At 38.6% G+C, this 24514-nt stretch overlaps 1 protein-coding gene across 7 annotated transcripts in view; it reads left to right on the top strand.

The window, feature by feature from the left end:
* Window positions 1–24514, top strand: part of TRAPPC9 (trafficking protein particle complex subunit 9) — a 472387-nt gene that overhangs the window by 199413 nt on the left and 248460 nt on the right. For all 7 annotated transcript variants that reach the window (XM_090138036.1, XM_090138035.1, XM_031591261.2 and 4 more), the window contains one exon: window positions 13300–13453. In XM_090138036.1, coding sequence (XP_089994162.1) covers window positions 13300–13453 — 154 coding nt within the window. The remainder of the gene's footprint in view (window positions 1–13299; window positions 13454–24514) is intronic.

Below are 24514 nucleotides of genomic sequence, written 5' to 3'. Positions count from 1 at the left end.
ATTGAAGTAAGCTTAGAGAATTAAGTTTGAAGTCTTTGAGATGTTTTTGAGAATATCCATAGGCTTAAATAGTGAGCTGTCCTATGTTCTACAAATAATACTCCAATAGAATCGTATGTGTTGGAAGGGACATTTGAAGGCCATCTAGTCCAACCCCCCTGCTATGAGCAGGGATACAGTTAGATCTGATTGCTTAGAGCCTCGTCCAGATTGATCTTCAGTGTCTCCAAGCAGCATCCACTGCTTCTCTGAGCAACCAGTTCCAGTGCTTCACTACCCTTGTTGTAAAAGCCTTTTTCCTTTCATCTGACTTAAATTACCCTTCTTTAACTTTGAAGCCATTTATTAATTAGTCATGAGTAGTCTTTACCCCATCTCACCCTACAGCAACTCTGCCATGCCCAACCAACAGCATCAGGCACAATAGGTACCTTGTACGTCAGCTGTATTTCCTTTTTTCCCCCTCAGTTTATTGCTGGAAAGCATATCTTAAGATGGTCATTTAGCTAATTATTTCAACTGTTGCCTGTATTCCTTCAGAATGCACAGAAGGAGGAGTGAATATAGTAAAGCATATATATTTGTGACCACTTTGGTATGACATGGAGAACTGCATGAAAGAACGTTACTGAGTGACTTGCAAGCCCTGATAAAATCACTACAAGTGGGTGTCTAATAGACAATGATTGTATGTACACAGGCTTAATTGTGGAATTTATATCTAGACGAGGAGCATGCTGACGTCAGTGCTCCTCAGTGTTGTTTCCCAGGCTGTTCTACGTGTTCTCAAGTCACCTTCTTTCTTGTATTCTCTCCTGTGTTTTTGTGTAAAGTGTTGGTCATCTGTAATTTTGAAGATGAATTTCTTGCTTTATCTTGTGTTATCTGAGAGTCTGTGCAGGCTGGACTCCTGTACAATGATATTTTCAGGCACACAGTGACATTAGGCAGTTGGTTACGTCTGTACTGCTTGTCCTGAACACATGAATCCAGGCTCACCAAAACAGGTTTCTGTCTTTTGCATTGCATTTTGCTCTTCTCAGTGCTGGCATCAACTGCACAAACACATTTTATTTTGATCTTTTGGACATAAGAACTGATTTATACAGACAATAAACGTTTTAAAAATATTAGCATTTTTAAGAAGCTATGTTTTTTGTTCCTCTGATACCAAGTGGTTGCTTTTTCTAGGGCAGTGTAAATCATGTGCCTCTGTCATTTTCTGCACGTCCGATTGAGAAAGCACTTCACAGTATTTCCTTTCAAAGTCGTTCATTTTAGTTTGTGTACATTTAAGAGCTAAATGATGTGACATGTCCAATAATGAAATGATGGTAATGATTTCACCAGGGTTTCTAAGCCTACTTAGCAAATTAATTTCAATGGGACAGGAACTTTCTCAGGCAGAAGGTCGAAGATTTACTATTAAAATGGTATTGACTAAAGAAATATAATACACAAAGAAATGCAAAATTTGTTGTTAGGAACTACTTGAAGGTAAATGTTGGTTTGGCTTAGCTTATAGAGGCTGTCACAAGTTTCTGAAGGCCCAATTTGCCCATTCATTTGCAGAAGGATTACGGGATTAATTCCGTTCCAAAAAAAAGCAATTGTGCTTAAAGTTGTTAATCCATAGCTGATATTAAGATTATCAGTTTTATAAACAATTATTGGTTTAAATTAACTAAATCCTATTGGATTGTTTAAATGAACTAAATCCTATTGCACTGTTCTCAAAATGGAGTGTTGATGCTTTTGTTTTTGGCTGGTTTAGACACTTTTCAGAATTTGAGAAAGCACTGCAGGGAGAAGTGAGCGTTGCTCCCCCTGGCTTCTGTAGCTCTGGGGCAAAAGGGAGCTCTGTACAGCCTTTTGGAGTACAGTTTGACCCTAGTTTGGCTTCCAACTCTTGAAATAGCTGCCAAGGACTGGGGCAAAGCACCTGTGCAGTATCACAAGTCAGGGCAGCAGGCACTGATGAGCCAGAGCCTTCAATGAGCAGTAGTTTGCTCAGTGCTGAGAATGGTTTGAGAAGAAGAACCCAAAGCACTGTAGACAAGCATTGATTGCACTGTTGTTTTTTCCCCTGTCATGTTACTCTTTTTGGTGATGATCATGATTACAAACCAAAGTTATCATCCCTATTTATCGTCAGACATACTGCAGTCTGCAATTAAGGTGCTGACTTGATTTAGTGATCTCCTACATTCTGTGCTGAACTGGGAGCTTCTGTTAGAGAGCAGTCCAGTTGGAAAAAAAATGGGTGGATACATATTTAAAGGATATTACAGCTAGAGAAAAAAGTCCACAAGGGTAACAAAAAACCCCATCCAACCTACACTTATATGACTTTGTACTCAATTACGCATTATTAGAGTCTGCTGTATAGGAATAAAGGCTGCTATTTACCCTATTTATTAACATCAATTAACAATTGAGATTTTTTTAGGTTTTTTTTTTTTTTTTTTTTTTTTTTAATATCAAAACTCTTCATGTGCTATTTTAGTGACATATCATCCAATGTGTCATGTGCTGATTAAAGTGAAATTTTGTCCTTTTTGGGAAATTATTCTAATGTAGTCTAGTCAAAGAATTTCAGTTAATTACACGTGTAATACAACTTTCTGCCTTTTTACTTAATTGGTCTCGCCTACGTTGTTTCTGCCTATTAGATGATAATTTAGCAATTTCTGATTTGTATATCCCTGAGGGAGGCTCAATGGGAATCAGTGGGAATAAAAAATCTCTGTGGCTTTCTTCCTCAATTTACTGCTTGATGGCGTCTCCTTTCTCGTAGAATGGGAGAAGTGAAATGGAGAATAATAAGCAATAAAAAAGGAAAACTGTTCTATAAAAAGCTTACTTTGAGAACAAAGCAGATCATGTAATGTTTTCCACACTTCTCATTTATCCATATTACTCACATTTACTGTTTTCCAAGAGGATGGATGAAGCAATTTTTGCATGATGTATCTAAAATGGCAGGCTTGGGCAGAACTTTATTTGGTTTGTATATAATGGGGCAGATCTCACATATAGTTTCTGAGTGATAAGCAAATGCTGACTCTGAAAGCTGCTAATTGTGGCTACCTTTACAGCTGGAATTGTTCTGTACTTGCATACTGCATTATATGCTTATTATATATAAACCCAATTTTAATTATATACCAATTGTGTAATTAGTGTGAATTAGTACATCAGGAGCATGGGGGCTACTTAGCTGTGGATGAAAAGGTTTGAAAAACTGCTACAAAATTCTGGGGTGCAATTCATCTGCTGTTACTAGCCTCTCCATTTGGGACAGTCGATTTGCTGTATTCAGTTCTTGCTTGTGATGGGAAAATACCGATTAGTTCCTTTCAAACTATCAGACTGGCCTAACATCATGTGTGTGCCCTTCTGCGTGTTGGTTTTTTTTTTTTTTCTTTTTTTTTTTTTAGCTTCTTTGCAGGAGATGGAAACATGACAGATTAGAAACTGAAAATGATTAGAATTATAGAATCATAGAATCATAAAATCATAAGGCAGGAGAGGAGAGGAGAGGAGAGGAGAGGAGAGGAGAGGAGAGGAGAGGAGAGGAGAGGAGAGGAGAGGAGAGGAGAGGAGAGGAGAGGAGAGGAGAGGAGAGGAGAGGAGAGGAGAGGAGAGGAGGGGAGGGGAGGGGAGGGGAGGGGAGGGGAGGGGAGGGGAGGGGAGGGGAGGGGAGGGGAGGGGAGGGGAGGGGAGGGGAGGGGAGGGGAGGGGAGGGGAGGGAAGGGAAGGGAAGGGAAGGGAAGGGAAGGGAAGGGAAGGGAAGGGAAGGGAAGGGAAGGGAAGGGAAGGGAAGGGAAGGGAAGGGAAGGGAAGGGAAGGGAAGGGAAGGGAAGGGAAGGGAAGGGACAACAAGATCATCTAGTCCGACTGCCCTCCTATAACCATTACTACCCACTATGCTGCTAAACCATATCTCGTAGCTCCTCATCCAGATGCTTCTTGAACACTGCCAGGGACTGCTTCCCTGAGCCTCCTCCAGACTGAACAATCCCAGCTCCCTCAGCCTCTCCTCATAAGACTTGTGCTCCAGACCCCTCACCAGTTTTGTTGCCCTTCTCTGGATGTGTTCCAGAGCCTCAATGTCTTTATTGTAGTGAGGGGCCCAAAACTGAACACAGTAAATCATGTTGTAGACTGTATATATATACAAGTGAATTTCAGCCTTCCAGCAAGTTAGAATTGAAAATTATTCTTATTTTTCCTTGAATGTGGAAAGTAAGACACTGATTCCTAAAATTGGGATTCAGTTGTCTAAATTTAGATATGCCTACATATGTTTTCATTATAGTCAGCAAAATCTAATTAATTAGGTGAAAGTATATGCAATCGTCATAAAAGAAATCTTGAATAGTTTTCTGTTTCAGAACCTTTGAATCTTACCTTACAGTTCATCTTTATATTTTTTAAAGGAAAATTATCTTGCAGAAATTCAGATAGCATCTGCTTTAATTTTCTGTGAAAGAATACTACAAAGAAATGGAGATTCATAATTTTGATGTAATTGTTTTTTTTAGCACATAAAATAGGGATTTAGAGGAGTTAAAAGGCTTTGGAAATTTCTAGGTGAAAAAGTAATGCTGAAAAAAATCATTACTTCAGTGTTTACATATCTTAACACATTACCAACATATCTAAATAATACTAACATTATGTTATTTGAAATAATTGTTCTTCAGTTAATTAAAATACATATTTCAAGCTGGACATTTTTGAACCCAACCCAAAGCATTCCACGATTCTGCGAAGCATTATTTCAAGCAGGCATGAGCAAAGTAGATGAAAAATAGCACCACTTCTTAACCATGATACAGTATTCCTCATTTTAGGGAAAATACCTTCTCTTAAAAAATTGTGAAAATTGTGAAAAAGCTTAATAACATACTTAAAAGCCTTTTGATGAACACTTACTTGAAATGGAGAACGAGAGACATTGGTTTGAAATGTTGGTTTCACTGCCCTTTCCAACTGGAGCTCCAGCTCACAAGTTTGGTAAGAAAGTGTCGATTCCCAGTGTGAGTTCATAGCAGTTGAGTTCTGGCCAGAATAGGGGAGTATGTTAGAGTTCTGCTCATTTTCTAACATACAAGTAAGGCAAATAAAACAACTTGTGCAACGTGTGTAGGGTAAAATGTTCAGAGGTAGGCAGATGTAAGCGGGAGATTCAAGAGAAGGCAGTTCCAGTGCTGTGTGTTGCTGCAGCAGGATCCAGGGCTACTTAAAAGGCTGAGGAATATTAGCAATAGAAGCAGTGCCTTGTTTATAAAACATTATCCCCTGGGCAGAGGGGAAATGCTTTCAGGCTAGGACATAAACATTCATTAAGGGTCTAACTGTTCATGAGAATTGATAAGAGCAGTATAGTCTTGCAGGCTGCTGCTTAGCTCAGTGGTTGATTTGTTTTCTAAAAATAGCTTTCTTTCTAAGTTTGCTTCTAAATGAACACTTAGGTGTTACTAGTGGAGGAAATATACGTTTGCATTCATTTTTTTCTGGGAAAAAATGTTGTTAATATAATAAGTTTATATTTTTGTGAGAGTAAGATACGCTTAATTGTTATTGATAGTGCTGAGCAGTTGGCCATTGTGGCCTGCAGACATCCACAACTGGAGCCTACTCATGGAAAAGTAAGATTTAGGGATTTAATGAGCACAGCTCTTTGGGTCGGAACTCATAGACCAGTGAGATGTAGTGTCACCTTTGCTATTGTACTGATGCTTTGTTTTTGTGACGTATGATGTCTTGATTTGTTCCCAAACTTTGATTGTGGCAGGCATGGTGAGAGTCAAAAAATTTGGTTTTGAAACTTCAGTATCTCTGATAAAATATGTGTTTTACTTACCAAAGAAACCACCGGGGCTGTGGCAAAGTAAAGGTTTTGAAATCTGTCATCTGGACTAACTTCCATACAAGAACCTTTGAAGGACTGTCAGAGGAGCCTTTTGAACAGCTGTTGTTGATTTTTTAGGAAATCCTGAGAATTTGGAGGTCACACTTGTGATCAACATACATAGTTTGCACATCTAGAAAGGGAAATTGTTTGGTAAAGCAGTGACTTGGAAAAGAATTTGATTATCATAGCAGTTCATCCCAAGATGAGCTTTTACTGCAGAGCTTTGGTGAAAAGGGCAAATGTTAGGTTTGTGTATTAAAAAAAAGGAAGTAGAATGTAAATGAATAATTCACTATATATATGTAAAGTCTACTTGTATCTTGAAGTAATAGTCTATGTTGGAAGGTGTACTCTGGCACACTGAGAATTCACACATTGTATCGTTTTGCTCCACAAATGTCGGAATTACTTCCTATATTAAAATCTTGTCTGCAAAGCCATATATTATTTCAGGTTCTCTTGTGTATCACCAAGATGAACTGCTTCAAATGCGTGACCAGGGAACATCCAAAGAAGGGCAAAATGGATGAGGAACAGCTGAGATCCATTGGTTTGTTGGAGTTCAGGGAGCGTTTGGACACTGCTCTTAGACACAGGGTTTGGGTTTGGACTGGTCCTGCATGGAGCCAGGAGTTGGACTCAGTGATCCTAGTGAATCTCTTCCAGTTGGGATATTCCATGATGTCTTGATTTCTTGGATGTGTAGGTTGTTACGATATTTGTCTCTGAATTTGGTTGGGTTGGGATCTTAGTATGTTCCCTGAAGATGACCTTTAAGATGTGTGCAACATGGTCATGCTCCCATAGAAGAAGGACAGTGCCTCGTATATACGTATACAAAACATATATACATTGATATTTTGGAAATTTTTCCCTGAAGATGTCCTTTAAGATGTGTGCAACATGGTCATGCTCCCATAGAAGAGGGACAATGCCTCGTATATACGTATACAAAATGTATATATGTTGATATTTTGGAAATTTTTAAGCAAAGAGGAAGTGAGTCGATTTTCGAGGTATATCAAACTCAGGAAGCCAATATTCTACATCCCCCAAGGAGACAGAGCTGAAATGGCAAGTTTTCAGGACTTAGAATAACTGTTTTTGTTTTGTTTATTTTGCACACAATTCCATCTTTTTTCATTCATATGCGTTTTCTTTTGAGCCTTCTGCTGTGTAACTGCAGTACTGAATTATGCAAATGAGTAACTGAATAATAATTTATTTTTCCGATTCTGTGATTATTAATATTCCACTGTGAGGTAGGAGGTACAGTATGGAATTATTTTGAATAATGTTAGGATGAAAATTCATGCGTAGTTCAGATTTGGTAAATAAAGGGAGAATATTCAACTCAGTCTTTAAATAGTATCATAGTTAACATTTCTACATTTCCGAACTGATCCAATGACAGTTGATCATCAAACTTTTGAAGCTGATGTATTTATGAACTATGCTGTTATATATTGTTCTAAATTTCTTATTTCATTACATAGCCAATGATTCTGCTTTATGGTGACTGCCATAGTATCCTAACCATTTGAATGGGAAAGCGAATGAGAGATTCCAGTTGAAGCTAATTGTTATTCCTCTTCATTATCAGGTTATGTTTTTCAAATTCAGGGTTAGGAATTAAAAAGTGAGATTCGCAGCATGCACAATATAATCTCATTTAAATAGGAGGCTTATGGAGCTAACCCTCTCTTAACAGGGTTCCGTTTTCAAACATTACGTTACACACGGAGGAACCATTCTTTTGTCGTTCAACTTTTTATCATCTGAAATGGCATGGATAAGTGTAAGCTGTTGAATTTTACAGACTTCAGCATTATAGTTTCAGCTTTTATCTTCTCTTCAATTATTTTAAATAAATAATTAAGTTCTAAACGCAAATTTTTTAATTTAATTGACCTTTCAAAGATTAATGGAAAAATTTATCTTTTCCTCTGCTAAGTTCAGATATTAAAGCAATCCTTTTTCTTTATGAAGTCAGCATTTGGCCAGGAGGAGATATCGTTACTTAAGGGTCACTTAAGCCATTTATTTCTACATTTGTATTTTGTTGTAACATACAACATCTAGATTGCATTTCTCAAGTACTGAAGTATTTAGAAGCACAAATATATGTTCATTTGGATGACTTCATCATGTTTGTCTGTTGATACATACATATTAATCTCACAAGGGATTTGATAATTGAAGTCCTTCCTACCCCTAAATTATTATATACTTAAATGTCACTACTCTGCCTTTTTTTTTTCTTTGTGTCGTCTGCAGTATTTGTATTTTTATATACCTGAAACATGATACAATAAGTATCAAGTGAGGATATTTTTGTTTGTTTTTCTTGGGTCGTACTTGTTTATTTTTTATAATTATTATTATTTCCTCCCTAAAGTGAGAAAAAAATGGTATCATCATCACTTGTAACACTTTCTGAAATTTAAGCTCACTGACAATACGAGGACGTATTTGACAGATAGATTTATGCATATACATAAGTATATATAACATATATACGTTCAAATATGTCAGTGACGTGCACTGTCAGTGACCTCATATATATATATGTGAATATATAAGTGCTTTTCCTAGGTAATACAATTCTAGTCTGGCTCTGTGTCCGTGTCCCTGCTGTCTCCCATATGTCAGGAGAATGGGCAGGAAGCGTAAAGCATAATATTGAATAACATTTCCAACTGCCTCATTTCAGCTTCATTATGGAAACAGCTTGCACACTCATCTGTGGGTGATAGTATTTAAATAGGTAGTTAGCCATGAGGAAGAGTTTTTGGGTTCTTGTTACATCCTTTCTTCCTAAAGATAATTGAATAAGGGCTAACTCTAGATTTTTATTCTTTCAACTAAAGCATCAGTATTTTTCTTACTTAATGAAAGCTGAAATCTAGTTACGTTAACCAGATTGCTGCTTTTCTTTTAATTCCATGTCTGCTTTTCACCCTGTTTATTTGGTGAGCATGATGTGTAACTTCATTACATGTACTCATCCTTTCATGAGAGCTGAGGACAGGAGGTGTGGGCAGCACTGTGGGGCAGGGGGTGGGCAGGGTCTGCCCATGCTGGTGAGACATTGGCACAGGCTGCCATGGAGGTAGCGTTTCCCCTGTCTCTGGGGGTGTAGATGTGATACTGAAGGACGTGGTTTAGTGTGCACGGTGGTGAGGGCTTGATGATTTTAGTGGTCTTTTCCAACTTTAATGAACTATGATTCATTCTTGGCCAGCAGCACAGGCCCGGGGCAGAGGCTGCAGCCTGATCATGGCAGACAACACTCCCTTACTGACTTCTCCACCTATTAATTCTGTCTGCTCCTTGCCACTTCCACAAAAATGTTGGGATTGCTTAATTTTAACCAGTCCTGCTGTTGTCAAGAGGGATGTGTGCAGTGCTGGCTCAGGATTAGTCATGACGGCATTTGCAGGAAGTTTTCTTCTGTGCATAAAGTCCTTTTTGTTGTGCAATTTGTCACCAGGTCAGGGCAGTATTTCCAGTAAAGCTGTAACTCATGTTATGAGAAGTGATGAAATGAACTGTCCGATATCTTTAATAGTTCTGTGCTGTTACTTTAACAAGACTTGAGGTAACTGTCACTGAAATGGCTGCTGCACCGGTGGAAGGTTTGTCATATTTTCCCTGTAAGTCATCCTGACAGGTTGACGTGGGATGAGACCATGCAAACGTATCAGCATTGCCAACAAGCTGACCTTTTCCTCTTCATTCCCTTAATTTGTATTTGAATAATTTGCATCCCTGTTCCAATGCTTCCCTGTCTGAAGAGCTGTCACAACGGCTGGGGCTGATTTCATGACAAAACCCAGGAGTTTCAAACCACGATTGTTTCATTATTCATGAAAACTTGTGTTACTTTATTCCTCCTCCCACACAAGAAAGGTTAGCCGGAGAGAAACAAAACCTGTTTTGCATTTGCGGGATTGGCTATTAAATATTTTTACATAATGCAGCGTTTTTATACAAATAACTCATGATTTATTTAAAACACTCCTTGTAGAAGATTTGGACAGCTCCCCATGAGGCAGAGTGGGTTAAAATGGAACTCTGATCCCTTTTCCTGAAGCAAGTATGTGTTTAAGCTTTGGGGTTTTAACATCTTGTAAGTTTTTCCTCATACCTAATTACTGTGAAGGGCGAAGAACTGGGTATGCAATTACCCTTGCACAGTGTGAGCCGTCGTTGTCAGAGCTGCTCACAGTAAATCGAATGCCTGTTTCAATCTCAATTGCCTTTCATTTTACTTCTCTCTATATAGAATTCCCAGATTCCTTTTGCAACAAGCAAGGACAAATAAAGGGAGAAAAGTGATGCAGAGAGCTCTTCACAAGAATCATAGGTTGTTGAGTAACTGTAGACGGAAGTGGAGAAAGACTTTAATGGCTTTAATATGTTTCATTTTCATCATTTTGATGCAGAGCACGGTGACAAAGTTGGGCGATGTTCAAGATGTTGTCATTCATTGCCTTCTGCTTTCTGCTGCTTTTGGGATAAAACCAAAACCATTAAGTGGATCTGTGCAGATAACTTAAAAGTTTTTTTAAAAGTCTTCTTTATTTGGTTATTGCAACCCAATGCCCGGCGTATCTGCTTGCTCCTTCAGTTAACTGGCTTTGGCTGCTGGTCATTTATTCATTCAAGTCTTGCTGGTGAAATGCATTATTTGAGGTAGAAACAATCGTAGAATCGTGGAATTTACTACAGATTGCACAGGCTGGAGAATAAATATTGAAGTAATGCCATTGACATAGAATGCAGAGAAAAAAATCTATACTAATATTTTTAAAACAAAAGGAAGCAGAATACTGATGGTGAAAAATGTTTAAGTAGGATTTATTTTTGTCTTGCTGCAGCTTGAGTGCAACTAACATCTTGAAAAATATTATTTATTTCTGTTTATTATTTTCATATATTCTGCCTACAGCTCTGTTCATAATATTGCTTCCTCTGATATTTTCTGTGTAGTTCTCTTTTTCTCACTCCTCTCACTTTCTAGCAGGTGAGTGCTCTGGAGGTGTTTTCATTTCTTTTCAAGTGACTTGAGGTGTCACTATACTAAATACGCCTATGCACTGTGTAAATGAAAACATCAGTAAAAATGGAAAAATTAGTTGTGGTCTGAGTACCAGAAGTCCTATATAGTTATGTTGCCATGCCTTTGAGTTTAATACAGGTTATTTCAGAGCTGTACAAGTAAGTGTTGTTTAGCAGAATTGCTCCTGTAAGCTGATGTGGATTTGTTGTGCAGTGTCTGGGGAAAAAAATGCATACATGCATATTTAATTTCCAGAGAAAAAATTACCATATTGCCAGTAATGATCCATTAACAAAAGAATGCAATCTTAATGCTGTCAATTAAATATTAAATATTGTTGGGCAGGAATATTTTTCTAATATATCACCCACTTAGAAAAGTGTGGCATGGTAAATAATGAACTGTTCTCCAGATCCGATGGGAGATGGATTCTGAATATGGTTCACTGTTCAGAAACTAAGATAACTTGTTGTTAAAATATGAATATAGGTAACTACGTATGAATATTTACATAAGAATTTAAGTGATGCTCTATACACAGCAGAAATTAATTGTTGGCTTTGCATCTGATCACGTGCCACTGAGCACAAAGCATCTTGGAAACAAAGCTCCCATTGCATCTCGTCTTCCACATGTGCAGAACCCAGGGAACTGCACCGCCATTTGCAGATCAGTGGTTAAAAGTCAATAAGAATTCAAGTTGTTATTTTCAGACCTGAGTTTTGTTTTGTGTTTTTTTGTTTTAAATTCACACTACATAATGTGTCTAGGTGTTTTTTGTTACATTCTTTGTTCCTGGCTTGATTCCTGCACTATCTGTGATCTACTTTCTGCATCTCTTTTTAATTTTTTTTATATGCCCAGCACTTGATGGTCTTTGCATGCAAATGAAATCATAATGATCTCTTGCTGAACAAAAAATAGCCAAGACAAAAACATCCCTTAGAGAGGAATAGATTGATTTCTTGGACATCTTTGATTCTTAAACATGAAGTTGAGGAAAGGCGCGATCAGCAGAGGGGGTGGCTTCTAGAAGCAGTGATTGTGCCACCTCTGTCTCAGTGCTCTATTTGTATGTATTAATGATGAAGGAAGTCGTTGAACATTAATGGCTTGTCCTAAGATTTTTCTGGGGGTGATGCAAGATGGGCCTATAATTCATCTTTCCACAGTCAACTTGTTAAGCTTCGGATGATTCCCTGTTTTTGTGAATCTTTCCTCACTTTCTTTCGAGGTCAACATTTTCTGTAATTGGGCATTTTCTATTAGCTGGGCAGACTGGTCTAGTATCAGATATGGAGGCTGGCTACCCTGTGGCAGGGGTTTGGAGCTTGATGATCCTTGAAGTCCCTTCCAATCCAATCCAATCCAATCCAATCCAATCCAATCCAATCCAATCCAATCCAATCCAATCCAATCCAATCCAATCCATTCTATGTTTCTATGATAATTAATACTAATTATAGAAGTTATCTTCTGGTCTGGTGGGATTTCAAAGCCCTGTCTTCTTGATTTCTGTTACTTTTCTTCTGGCAACATTTGGAATATGTTTATATCATTGATAGATGCAGAAATAGCGAAAGAGTAATAGTAATCCTGTGTATTTTGTGAAATGCTCTTCTCACACCTCTATTCCACTGTAGGTGTATTTCATCATCATTGGTTTTAAAAAGCTGTAGCTTGGTCCTGTGTTTTCCTTAAGTGCAAAGTCATCTCAAGAGCAATATATTTTAATTCTTCCCTAATTATTTTTCTATTTCAGACGATTCAGGAAATTAAAGCTGTTTTGGCAGCACAGTATATTAGATCTGCTATAACCACATTTCATGTGATGTGAGCTGCTCTAAATTGCCTTCTAAATTAGATTAGTGATTCTAGTTTAACATATAAGTATTTAGTATGCATTACAACATAATATATTTAATTTAATTTGCTTTTATGTCTCACCATACATTTAATAAAACAATTATTTAACCATTTGCTACTGATGAATTATACTGTGATATTGAAATTAATATTGCCTGTAGTTCATTAACATACATTAAGCAGGAAGCAGATATGTTCTCGAAGTCAAAGAGAAAGGTCATACTTGACACTTAGTACTGACATCATTTTGTTATTCTTTCTTGAGTTTTGTAAGGAAAAATTCCATGGAAAAGGTAGAAAATGGGCTTGTAAAAGCAGGGAAGTGCACTTGGCTTTCGAAGCGTGTGAATGTTTGGGTCAGGACACACTTTTGTACATTATGTTTTGTAAAGTTGTTATAGTGAAAATCCTTTTTATTTTTCTCTTTTTTCCCTCTTTGCTACAGTATGGCTATTCAAGTTGACAAGTTCAATTTTGAGAGCTTCCCAGAACCTCCTGCAGATGGGACACAGTATGCGAATGCAAAGCAGCTGGAGGAAGAAAGACAACAGGCAAAAGGTCTGGAAATTAACAGCAAGCTGGATATTTGCTGGAAAATTATATCCTTTCATAAGTACTTGCTTTAAAAATACATAAATAGGTGCCCTATGACATTTTATTTAATAATTGAACTCACTTTGTAAGTGTTACTGAAAAGAAAAATAATTATAACTATGAGCCTTATAATAATTATAGACTGCTTAAGGTTAATTGTGCTGTATGTTGTTTAGATGATGTCTGGATCTTACTATAATAGTTTTTTTTCTGAATCGTTGAGCCATATTGAAACCCTGTATGCTTTACCCAGAGAACTGAGGAAGCATAGAATTGATGAGAAGTAGTTTTATGGGGCCAAAATTTTCAGTTCTCTCCCAACACTGTGTAAGTGACTCATAAAGAGATATATGAAGCTGGATTTAGGAAGTTTTCATATATTTAATTAAATTTCAGCAAATCAGAACATATTAGAATAATTTCTTTCTAAGTCTTTTTAACAGGTGTAATAATATATCTTATCTTGGATAGCTGTCTTAAGGCTTAGAAAGGACTTCAGTGATGACTTAGTCATCCTAAACATAAAATCCTCATAATAATTCTAAATGCAGTAATATATTCTGTTATTAATAATAAGAGTTTACATTAAGCAGCTTTCACGTATATTCAGTTTAGAGTTAGAATAAGCCAATGTGTTTTTGTAAATTCCATGATTTCCATTAAACACTTACACTTTGCTTTCAGAAATACACTTTTTCCCTGTCATCAGGGAAACATTCCCTGCAGCCATTAATCCCCCAAACCATGTGTTGATACTCAGAATCCTTCAGGAGACTGATGTTTTTTATTCAGATCAGCCTCACATCTGCTTGATGCCAGGAATTGAGAGAAGAGTGGCAATCAAATGATGGTTTGTCCTTAGAGATGTGTTTTTGTGCTTATAATTGTATTTTATCTAGTGATGAAATAACTTTTTTTTAAAAAAAATTCCTAATTATTAAAGCTGCACAAATCTGCACAGGATTAGTCAAAGGGAAGACGTGTGATATAAATGAGATTCCTAGTGCCTATTTCCATCCAGACTCCCCAGGCAGCATTTCAGAAAGAATTCCATTTGTGCAAAAATGTCAATATTTAACTGGAACTTGCTCAGAAAAATTTTCTGTTATGGAGAGATATAAATATTCTTTGATAGCATAGCTGAATTCTCATGTCAGAATTGAATGTGTAGTTGTATTAATTTTGTCAGGGTGTAAAACTACATCCTCATTCATTTCTGTTGCTGAGCAACACTGTTTACATATCTTTGGTGTTCTGTATTTAAACCCAGTTTTAATATTCAGGCTATCAGGGCTGACACATAAGTCAACGCCTTAGAAAATTAAGAAAATAATGCAGAAATTCTGTTTGTCGAATTAAGTGCAAGAATTAGTTTCAGTTCTTTTAAGATTTGTTGTGAACATTTTCTTTATTCCTAGAATGAAAGGTGTTCTAACTTATAAGGTACTGAATTACATCTGTATGTTTAAAAATTCTTGAAAAAACACATGTTGTTCGGTACGTTTCATGTCTCAATTAGAATAAATCTTTCATAGAATCATAGAATCCTTAGAATTAGAAAGGACCTTTAAAGGTCATCTTGTCCAACTCTCCTGCAGTGAACAGGGACGTGCATAGCTAGATCAGGTTGTTCAGGGCCTGATCCAAGCTCACTTTGAAAGTCTCCAGGGATGGAGCATCAGCCACATCTCTGGGCAACCTGTGCCTCACCACTCTCAGTGTAAAAGACTTTTTCCTTATGTCTAATCTGAATCTACCTTCTTTAAGCTTGAAGCCATTTCCCTTGTTCTGACATCACACATCCTGCTAATCCTCTTCTGTAGCTCCTCTTTAAATAGTGAAAGGTAAATACCACGTCAACTCTGAGCCTTCTGTTCTTCAGGAGGAACAGCCCCAGCTCTCTGAGCCAGCCCTCCTAGGAGAGGTGTCCCATCCCTTGGATCACTTTTGTGGCCCTCCTCTGGATGCACTCCAACACGTTCATCTCTCTCCTGTGCTGAGGACTCCACATCTGGATGCAGTCCTCCAGGAGAGGCCTCACCATTGCAGAGTAGAGGGGCAGGATCACCTCCCTCACCCTGCTGGCCACGCTTCTTTTGATGCAGCCCAGGATATGGTTGGCATTCTGGGCTGCAGGGGCACATTGCTGGCTCATGTTCAGCTTGCCATCCACCAGCACCCCCTGGTACTCACCAGGGAGGCAGGGCTACGCTCAATCCTTTCATTCTCCAGTTTGTATTGGTAATGAGGGTTGCTGAGACCCAGTTGCAAGATTTTGCATTTGAACCTCATGAGGTTCACTTGGGCCCACTGCTGAATCCTGTCTAGGTTCCTCTGAACGGCATCCCATCCTTCTGGTGTGTTGACTACACCTCACTGCTTGATGTCAGCAGCAGACTTGCTGAGGGTGCACTCAACCCCACTGTCATTGTCACTGATGAAGATATTAAAGAGTATGGGTCTCAGCATTGCCCATTGTGGGACACCACTCGTCACTGATCTCCGTCCAGATATGGAGCCACCACTCTCTGGAGTTGATCCTGCAGCCACTTCTTCATCCACTGATCAGTCCATCCAACAAATCCATTTCTGATCTTTCTATTTCTTAGAGCAACATTTAGGTGTCAGTTGTGGAAAAAAAACAAAACAGCACAGTTCTCACTTCGGCTAAGTCTGAGAAAATTAATTTCTGAGGAAGCTATCCTTCCTCCAGAGTAATTTGCTACTGGCCAGCAGTTATTATTTTAGACATAAAGATAGATAGCTTACCTCTGTAAGCTTTGTTTCCCTTCAGTAGCCAGCAGTTTAGAATTTAAGAGATTCAGTGAGAAGTTGATGAGTATCTCCTGCACCAGCTGTTTTCAAACTTAAAATACAATTGGATATATGGTAGAAACAGTAAGAAGAACATCAGCTCAGTATTTTATACCTTTTATGTAAATCAACTTGGTGAGCTTGGTAAGAAGCTTACAATTCCTTAAATCATTACAGGATTCCTTTCATAGTATATGAAATCATCACCTGAACAACTGCTTCAAATTTTAAGTGTATGGATGACACTGAATGGAATAGAATACTTCAGTTGGAAGGGGCCAGCAAAGATCATCTAGTCCAACTGGTTGCATACTTGAGAGCTAACCAAAAGTTAAAGCATGTTATTGAGGGCCTTGACCAAGTGCCTTTTGGAAACTCATGCAAACTGCATGAGTTTCAATAGGGCCAAGTGTCAGGTCCTGCATTTTGGTCACAACAACCCCAGGCAACCCAACAGGCCTGGGGAGGAGTGGCTGGAAAGCTGCCTGATGGAAAGGGACCTTGGTGTACTGATGGACAGTCAGCTGAATATGAACCAGCTGTGTGCCCAGGTGGCCAAGAAGGCCAATGGCATCCTGGCTTGTATCAGGAATGGAGTGGTGAGCAGGACTAGGGAACTCATCCTACCCCTGTAGTTGGCACCGCTGAGGCCTCACCTCGAGCACTGTGTTCAGTTTTGGGCACCTCAGTACAGAAAGGACATTGAGGTGCTGGAGCAGGTCCAAAGAAGGGCAACAAGGCTTGTGAAGGGCTTGGAGAATATGCCTTACAAGGAGAGACTGAAGGAACTGGGGCTTTTTAGCCTGGGGAAAAGGAGGCTGAGGGGAGACCTTATTGCTCTCTTGCAGTATCTGAAAGGTGCTTACAGTGAGAGCGGGGCTGGGCTCTTCTCACTGTGACAGGTGACAGGACAAAGGGAAATGGCCTCAAGTTGCGCCAGTGTAAGTTTAGGTTGGATATCAGGAAACACTTCTTTACAGAAGGGGTTGTTAAGCATTGGAATAGGCTCCCCAGGGAAGTGGTTGAGTCACCATCCCTGGATGTGTTTATAATCCATTTTGATGATGTGGTGTTCAGGGACATGATTTAGTGGAGGATTGTTAGGGTAGTTTGTTAGGTTAGGTTGTCGTTGGACTCAATGGTCTCTAAGGTCTTTTCCAACCTGAGTGATTCTATGATTCTAGGCATGGGGCATCAACTACCTTGCTAGAACCCTGGTCCAGTCTTTCATTACCGTCATTGGTAAGGAAATTTTTCCTAATGTCCAGTGTGAACCTACCGTGGTACAGCGTCATGCCACTCCTGCATGTCCTGTCATCTGTTACCAGGGTGCATAGACATCACCTCCCTCTGTTCTTCCCCTCTCCAAGAAGTTTCAGAGAGCAGTGAGGTTGTATCTCAGCCTCCTTTTCTCCAAACTGGACAACCCAAGTGTTCTCATTCTCTCCTCATAGGATATGCTTTTGAGCCCTTTTACCATCTTCATTGCCCTCCTCTGGATACTTTCAAGTATCTTAACATCCTTACAACATTCTCTGCAGTGAAAAGTTTATACAAAATCCCTGTGAGGGCCAAAAACAGTTTACAAATAATGAGGATTTCAAGTTGTATCCACATGTATTTAGGAGCATCAGAAATATCTTCCAATATGAAAAGTACTTTTCCGTTGCTTTATTCATTCAGATATTCAGGGCTTCAAGTGATGAGATTTCTGAGTGCTTCATTTATGAGAGTAATGTAATGCTTGATCAATTTTCATATACTTTTGGAGGGCTGAAGGCAGGAGGTAAAGACAACACAGCGTATTATTCATTGTAACCTCTGTACATTTTTGATAGAACGAAAATTAGTAGGAAAATAGACCTTCAGTGAGAGCTTACTGCCATGCTGTTTCAATTAAGAAAAATTCTGAAGTAATTTAACTTAGAGTGTCATTGAGATTATAGGTGTATTGAGATAATTTAAATTAAGAACATGCTGTCTTGTTTTTTAGCATCTGGTAGATGGCATCTGGTTTCAGCTTAACAACCAAGGTTTATTGTTTTAACACAGGATTTGAACAGATGGAGCACATGTAGTATTAAGGTGGCTAATATTTTCAACTTGTGCTTCCCTTCATATTTTATAAATATTTTTAAACAGAATTCATATTTTTTGCAAGGAGCTTCTATGCATGCTGTCTCTTGGATCAAGGTGTCTGTAACAAGTGTTCTTTAAAGTCTGCAGGGTGCTGTCTGTGGTTCTGAGTGCTCTGTCCCTTCATAGAATCACAGAATGGCCAGGGTTGGAAGGGACCTCAAGGATCATGAATCTCCAACCCCCCTGCCACATGCAGGGCCACCAACCTCCGCATTTAATACTAGTCCAGGCTGCCCCATCCAATCTGGCCTTGAACACCTCCAGGGCACCCACAACCCCTCTGGGCAGCCTGTTCCAGCTTCTCACCACTTTCTCTGTAAGGAACCTCCCCCTGACATCCAACCTCAATCTTTCCTTCTTCAACTTAAAACTATTTCCCTTTGTCCTGCAGTTATCAACCCTTTCAAAGAGTTGATTCCCCTCCTGTTTGTAGGCTCCCTTTAGGTACTGAAAGGCTGCAATGAGGTCACCCTGCAGCCTTCTTTTCTTCAGGCTGAACAAGCCCAGCTCTTTCAGCCTGTCTTCATAGGGGAGGTGCTCCAGTCCCCTGATCATCTTCGTGGCCCTCCTCTGGACCCTCTCCAACAGTTCTCTGTCCTTCTTGTACTGTGGGCTCCAGACCTGGACACAGTACTCCAGATGGGGCCTCACAAGAGCAGAGTAGAGGAGGACAATCACCTCCCTGTCCCTGCTGGCCACTCCTCTTCATGTTTATATTGATACTCTTTCTCCTAGTTTCTTCAAAATCTGGAGTTAAAAAACACTGCATTTCCCATGTTATATTTGAAGGGCAGGTTATGTCTTTCTTTATGCTCTATACACACTATGCTCTTTGTTAGACTCACTATAGCTTCTCACTCTTCAGAAAATTCCATTGATCTGTGCATTCTACATTTTAACTGAAGAAACTCAGATATATTCACACTCATTTCGGAGAACTTGGTCACACACAAGCTATCCCCAGCTGAACATTGATAAATCCTTGCGTATTTTTTCAAAAAGAAATGCAAAATATACAGGGATTTATCTGTGTTCAGCTGGCTGACGGAATTTTTTGTGAGAAGCACAGAAAGGTTTAGTTAAAGATAGCATCACAAAGTTATTCATGCTCTACCTCTGTATTTGTTTTTGTTTGACTAAGTCTTGGAGACCAGTCCATCCCCATCCTGTAACTCTGGATGCCTCTTCTCCATCCTCCTGATAAAGTGAGATAAGAGCATCTTTGCTGGCAGACTGGCAAGTCTTTTGTGTCTGGCTTTAAACTTAATACCTCGAAGGATGGACACCAAAGCCTCTAGAGTAGTTGGAGAACAACTGAGAAGAGGTAAATGTGTGGGAACATATGGATGCCTGAATTGCAGAGACTTGGAAACTTGGAGGGAATGGATGCCATTCAGAGCGAGGTGGAGAATTGGAATAACCTTTTAATTTCAATAACAAAAGAGGAAACTCTTGCCCCTGTATTGGAGCTATTCTATGCATCAATATGGACTAGGAACTAGATGGCTAGAAAAAAAGGACATTGGTTCCTGTAGGATATTGTCATCTGAGAGTTGGTGATGTATCCTTGTATGGATGAAGGCTGGCCGTGTCTTGCCCTGCACAAATGAGGGTATAGCAACAAGCCAATAGAAGTGACTGTTAGAGAATCATGGAATGGCTCTGGTTGGAAGGTACCTCAAAGATCATCTAGTTCAAATCCCCACCATGGACAAGGTTGCTACCCACTAACTCAGGCACTAGATCAGGTAGCCAAGGAGCCTGTCCAACCTGGCCTTGAGCACCTCCAGGGATGGAGCATCCACAACTTGTCTGGGTGACCTGTTGCAGTGCCTCACCACTGTCCAGTTGACACTTCTGTATGTGCATGTGGAATACTATGTCTTTGATCTCTCAGTGTGACAGAGATATTGAAAATATGATGTAGGATGCTACCAACATGACTAGGAGGCCCCTGTGACCTCCATTCTTGGGGATCAGGTTTTTTTTTTTTTGAGTTCCTAAAGGATGGTTGCGTTGAAGACTGAAGCAGACTGTGAGAGATGCTCAGTGTAAGGATGAGTGTAGCATGTTGCTGCCAGACAAATTCCGGTAAGGCACTGGGAAAAAAACCTTTTCACAGTGACAATCCAGTAGTAGAACAGGTTGTCTATAGGTGCTGTAATTTTGTTGTTTTTTGAAGGTATTGGAAAAATCTTGATGATGTATTGTATTCACTGCTTTGAGCATAGGATTGTGCAGTGACATCTGCAGTTGGCTTCCACTGCAGATTGTTCTGTGATTTGTACAGCCATGCAGTGAACTGGATAAGAAAATGACTGCTGAAAAATAAACTCCTCTTCCTCTCCCTGTCTGTTACTCTCCCAGGTCTGGTTTTCAGACTGAGAAATTTTCAGATTTTGTGAATGTACTTCAATTTCAGTGAAGCGAGACGATAAGTTTTGGAATCACACTCATGAAAATATTCTGAATCTAGCCCTAAAAGGCTTTAAAAATGAGATTTCCTGTGCTACCTTAAATATTACGCTCAATCTTTAACTTTTTTTTTTAACCTCAGCATTAATCTCTGTGATTTCTGTGAAGTCTGTCCTATTTGAAATATTTTATTACAGTTTTAAAAACTGTGTTCCATGTTCCTTCCACAGTTTTTTCTTTTCTATATTTAAACTTAATTGCTATCTTTTTCTTTCTTTCTTTCTTTCTTTCTTCTTTTTTTTTTTTTAATCGCATTGCCATTCAGTCATGTTGCTGCTATTGTTCTGCAGCGTAGCTATTCTTTTCTTGTTATGTGGAATCCAAAGTTGGAAGCAATACTTAAGGCAAGACTTCTTGTGGAATAAAGGCTACATATCTCATGTTTCAGATATGATGCTTGCTCTGAGGCCGGTATCTTTTTTCCAAGTATCCTGTGTTTGTCTGATTTCGAGCACAGAATCATAGAATCATAGAATGGCTTAGGTTGGAAGGGACCTTAAAGATCATCTAGTTCCAGTCCCCACTCTGTCATGGTCAGGGATGCCAACCACACATAACCAACCAATTACTCCAGCTTTCATTTAATTTAATCTGATTTTTGTAAGTTCCCCTCACTTATTAAGTTTCTGAACAACGACATCTTTTCCAAATACATACATTTTATAAATGTTTTTGTATTTCATTGTCTAAGTAGCCAATCAAAATTTTTAAGCATTGGACAGAAACTTGAGTCATCTCCTTTGATATTCTCTCTGGGTTTGACAGCAAACCGCTGGTAACTGTTACTGAAATACACTTCTCTATCTGTCTGTTCAGCTTTTAATGACTTCATATTGATCATAATTATGAATCTCCCGTTAGGAAAACGTTACATGTTTTGACTCTTGAAAATCTGTAAAGGTTTCCTAAGAAGTACTTTCATTAGATGAAGCTTTATATTCCCATATATCTTCTTAACACCAGCAATTGTTTGCAATAGTAACTGTTAAAGTTAGGAAACTCACTAACTGCATGTAATTAGTTTTAATAATGAAGTACTACAATAATAATAAAGTAGAAAGCTTAAAATATGACTAAGACTACTGCTATAAGTAAACTCTGATCATTAATCATTTAGATTTGTTTTTCATTACTTTAATCTTATTTATGAACATTTGCTAATTTGTTTACGGTTATGTGCATGCTTCCACCTGTATTTTTTTGCAAGAGAACTCAGAAATAGATTACTGAAAATAAATTGTTTTGTAAAGATGCTAGATGTAGAATTCTGCATAGCAGAGAGAAAAAAATCAGCAATCACAGAATCGTAGAATCACTGAAGTTGGAAAAGACTACTAAGATCATCCAGTCCAACCACCAACCCATCACCACCATGCCCACTCAACCATGGCCCTCTGTACCACACAGACGTATTTATTGAATGCCTCCAGGGATGGTGATTCCACCACCTCCCTGGGCAGCCTGTGCCAATGCCTCACCATTCTTTCTGAGATGGTTTTTTTTCCTAATATGCAACTGGGAAATTGTTATATAGAAATCTTTTGAAAAACTGCCCTGTCTTTTTAGGCTGAAGTTTTTGGGTAACATGCTACGTTGCAGCTGTAGGCACCCAGCCACTCGTTAGATAACCAAGATAGTGTAAAAATCTAAATTTTTTGTAGGGGAGGTAACTAGTTCATTTGACTGTCATTCAGGTTTTCAGTATGAGACAGTTTACATTGTATATAGTCTGTTGCTAAAAAACTTGAAATAAAGGTGTCTACGTGATAAAATTGGATTACATTTTTCTAATGGTATCTGGTGTGTTCATTGGCTTTAAGGGCCTAATTGAAACTAGTCTTATTGTTCAAATGAAAATATCTTGAATTTCCAAACCTGAAGAGTTGCACTTGAAACTGGAAGTCATCTGTTTTATTCCAGACAGATGCATGTGCTGTTAATAACAAAGAGTTGGCCATTGGAAGTGAGACCCAGGAGATGAGAAGCATTTAAAAATGGGACTACTATGGAATAGCAGGTTTGTGATGGCACAATTTAGCAAAATGTGTGCAGGTTTATAAGTAGGTAGATCTACAATGTCAGACGTCAACAGCCTGTAATTCATTGTATCTGTGCAGGGTTTTTTTTTTGGGTTTTTTTTTTGGATGAATTTTAAATTCTGGGTCCTAGCCTTCTGTTTTTTTAGATTGCACTGTGAGCAAACAATAGAAGGCCATAATAGCACTCCCTGCTCCAGCTGTTTTGCTTTCACTGATATCTAAAGGCTTAGCTTAGAAATAAGCAAACTTGAATTAAGTTGTCCTCTCTTTTTGCTGTCGTTTTACCTCTGAATGTTTTGGTTAATTTTCATCTACAAGGTGTTGTGTTTGCTGCACTGTGCAGTTTGCTCAGTATTGGCACAGTCAAGAGACAAAGATCTCAGTACTATTGAAGTTCAGAGCTATTTGTAACCATTCAGATATCATTGTTATACAATGGATACAGTGGTTATCATTCAGATAACCATTGTAACCTTCAGACCATTTCACCATATTGAGTTTCTCTGTCAACATCACTGATTTTTGCCTTTGAGTCTGCTTGGCAGCAGAGCTTGACCTGGACTTAAGATACAGGATGCTTTGTGGGCAGAATTTTAGGTCTTACTGTTGAGGATTTACTGGCAAAGGAAAGCATGTTTTTTGAATTAGTTTGTGCAACTCAGACACCTATTACATATTTGAGCCTGTTTTGCCATGACCATGGGGTACCTGAATGCCACTTGCACTGACAGGTCATTCTGTGGAATTATCTGAAGACAGTGAGGTTGCATTGATTATTACACAGTGTAGATTGGAAGGAACCTCTTCCCTCTAGGTCTGGTATAACATCCTGCTCTGTAACTTTTGTCTTTTGCCCCTATTCATTTTATTTATATCCAAAAATAATTTAGCTCCATCATCTCTATACTCTCCCACTATGTTTATCAGTGAAATTTCTTCCCATCCTTTCTTCCTATGACTAAACAAACCTTGAACAGTGTTCCAGGGAGTATTTTGTTGTCTTGTGCCAGGGAGCAAAACCTGGACAAAGGACTTAAAAAGTGTTAGCAGGTCACTGTTTTTATTAATCGAGGTATGGCTCTGTATTATCTTTTAAAATCCCCATAAACACTTGCCATACATTGAGAATAATGGCCAAAAAATAGACTTTCTTCTGATTATTCCACTCACGTGAAAAAACATTTTGTATTTTTATTGTTGTTAAGAAATATCACATGCATGAAATAACCTGCAGATGTGTTGAGTTTGAAACTGCAAAAATACGTTTTCCTTATGAATACACGGGCCTGGTTTGATAGCATTTACCAATAATAAATGTTGGAGAATCACCTCTTTAATAGTTGTGTTGATATCTGAAACATCAGGCTTTCCATGGAGGTTTTAGCAGTAAAAATTTGTAATATTCCAGGCACCACCACTGTGAGCCAGTTTAAGTATATTACAATTAAGTTAGTTTAACGTTAGAGTTACTGGCAGCTGCTCTGTTTTAAAACTCCTTTAAAATACTACTTTTTTATTAGTGTTTTCTCTCATTGCATTCCTAGATTAGAGATGAAATAACAGAATTATTTTTCTGCCATATCTTTAAAGTACTTCCTG

Source organism: Phasianus colchicus, chromosome 3, assembly GCF_987193195.1.
Source record: "Phasianus colchicus chromosome 3, bPhaCol1.hap1.1, whole genome shotgun sequence".
Lineage (NCBI taxonomy): Eukaryota > Metazoa > Chordata > Aves > Galliformes > Phasianidae > Phasianus > Phasianus colchicus.
Note: the sequence above shows the minus strand (reverse complement) of the source record. Positions and strands in the feature narration are given on the sequence as shown.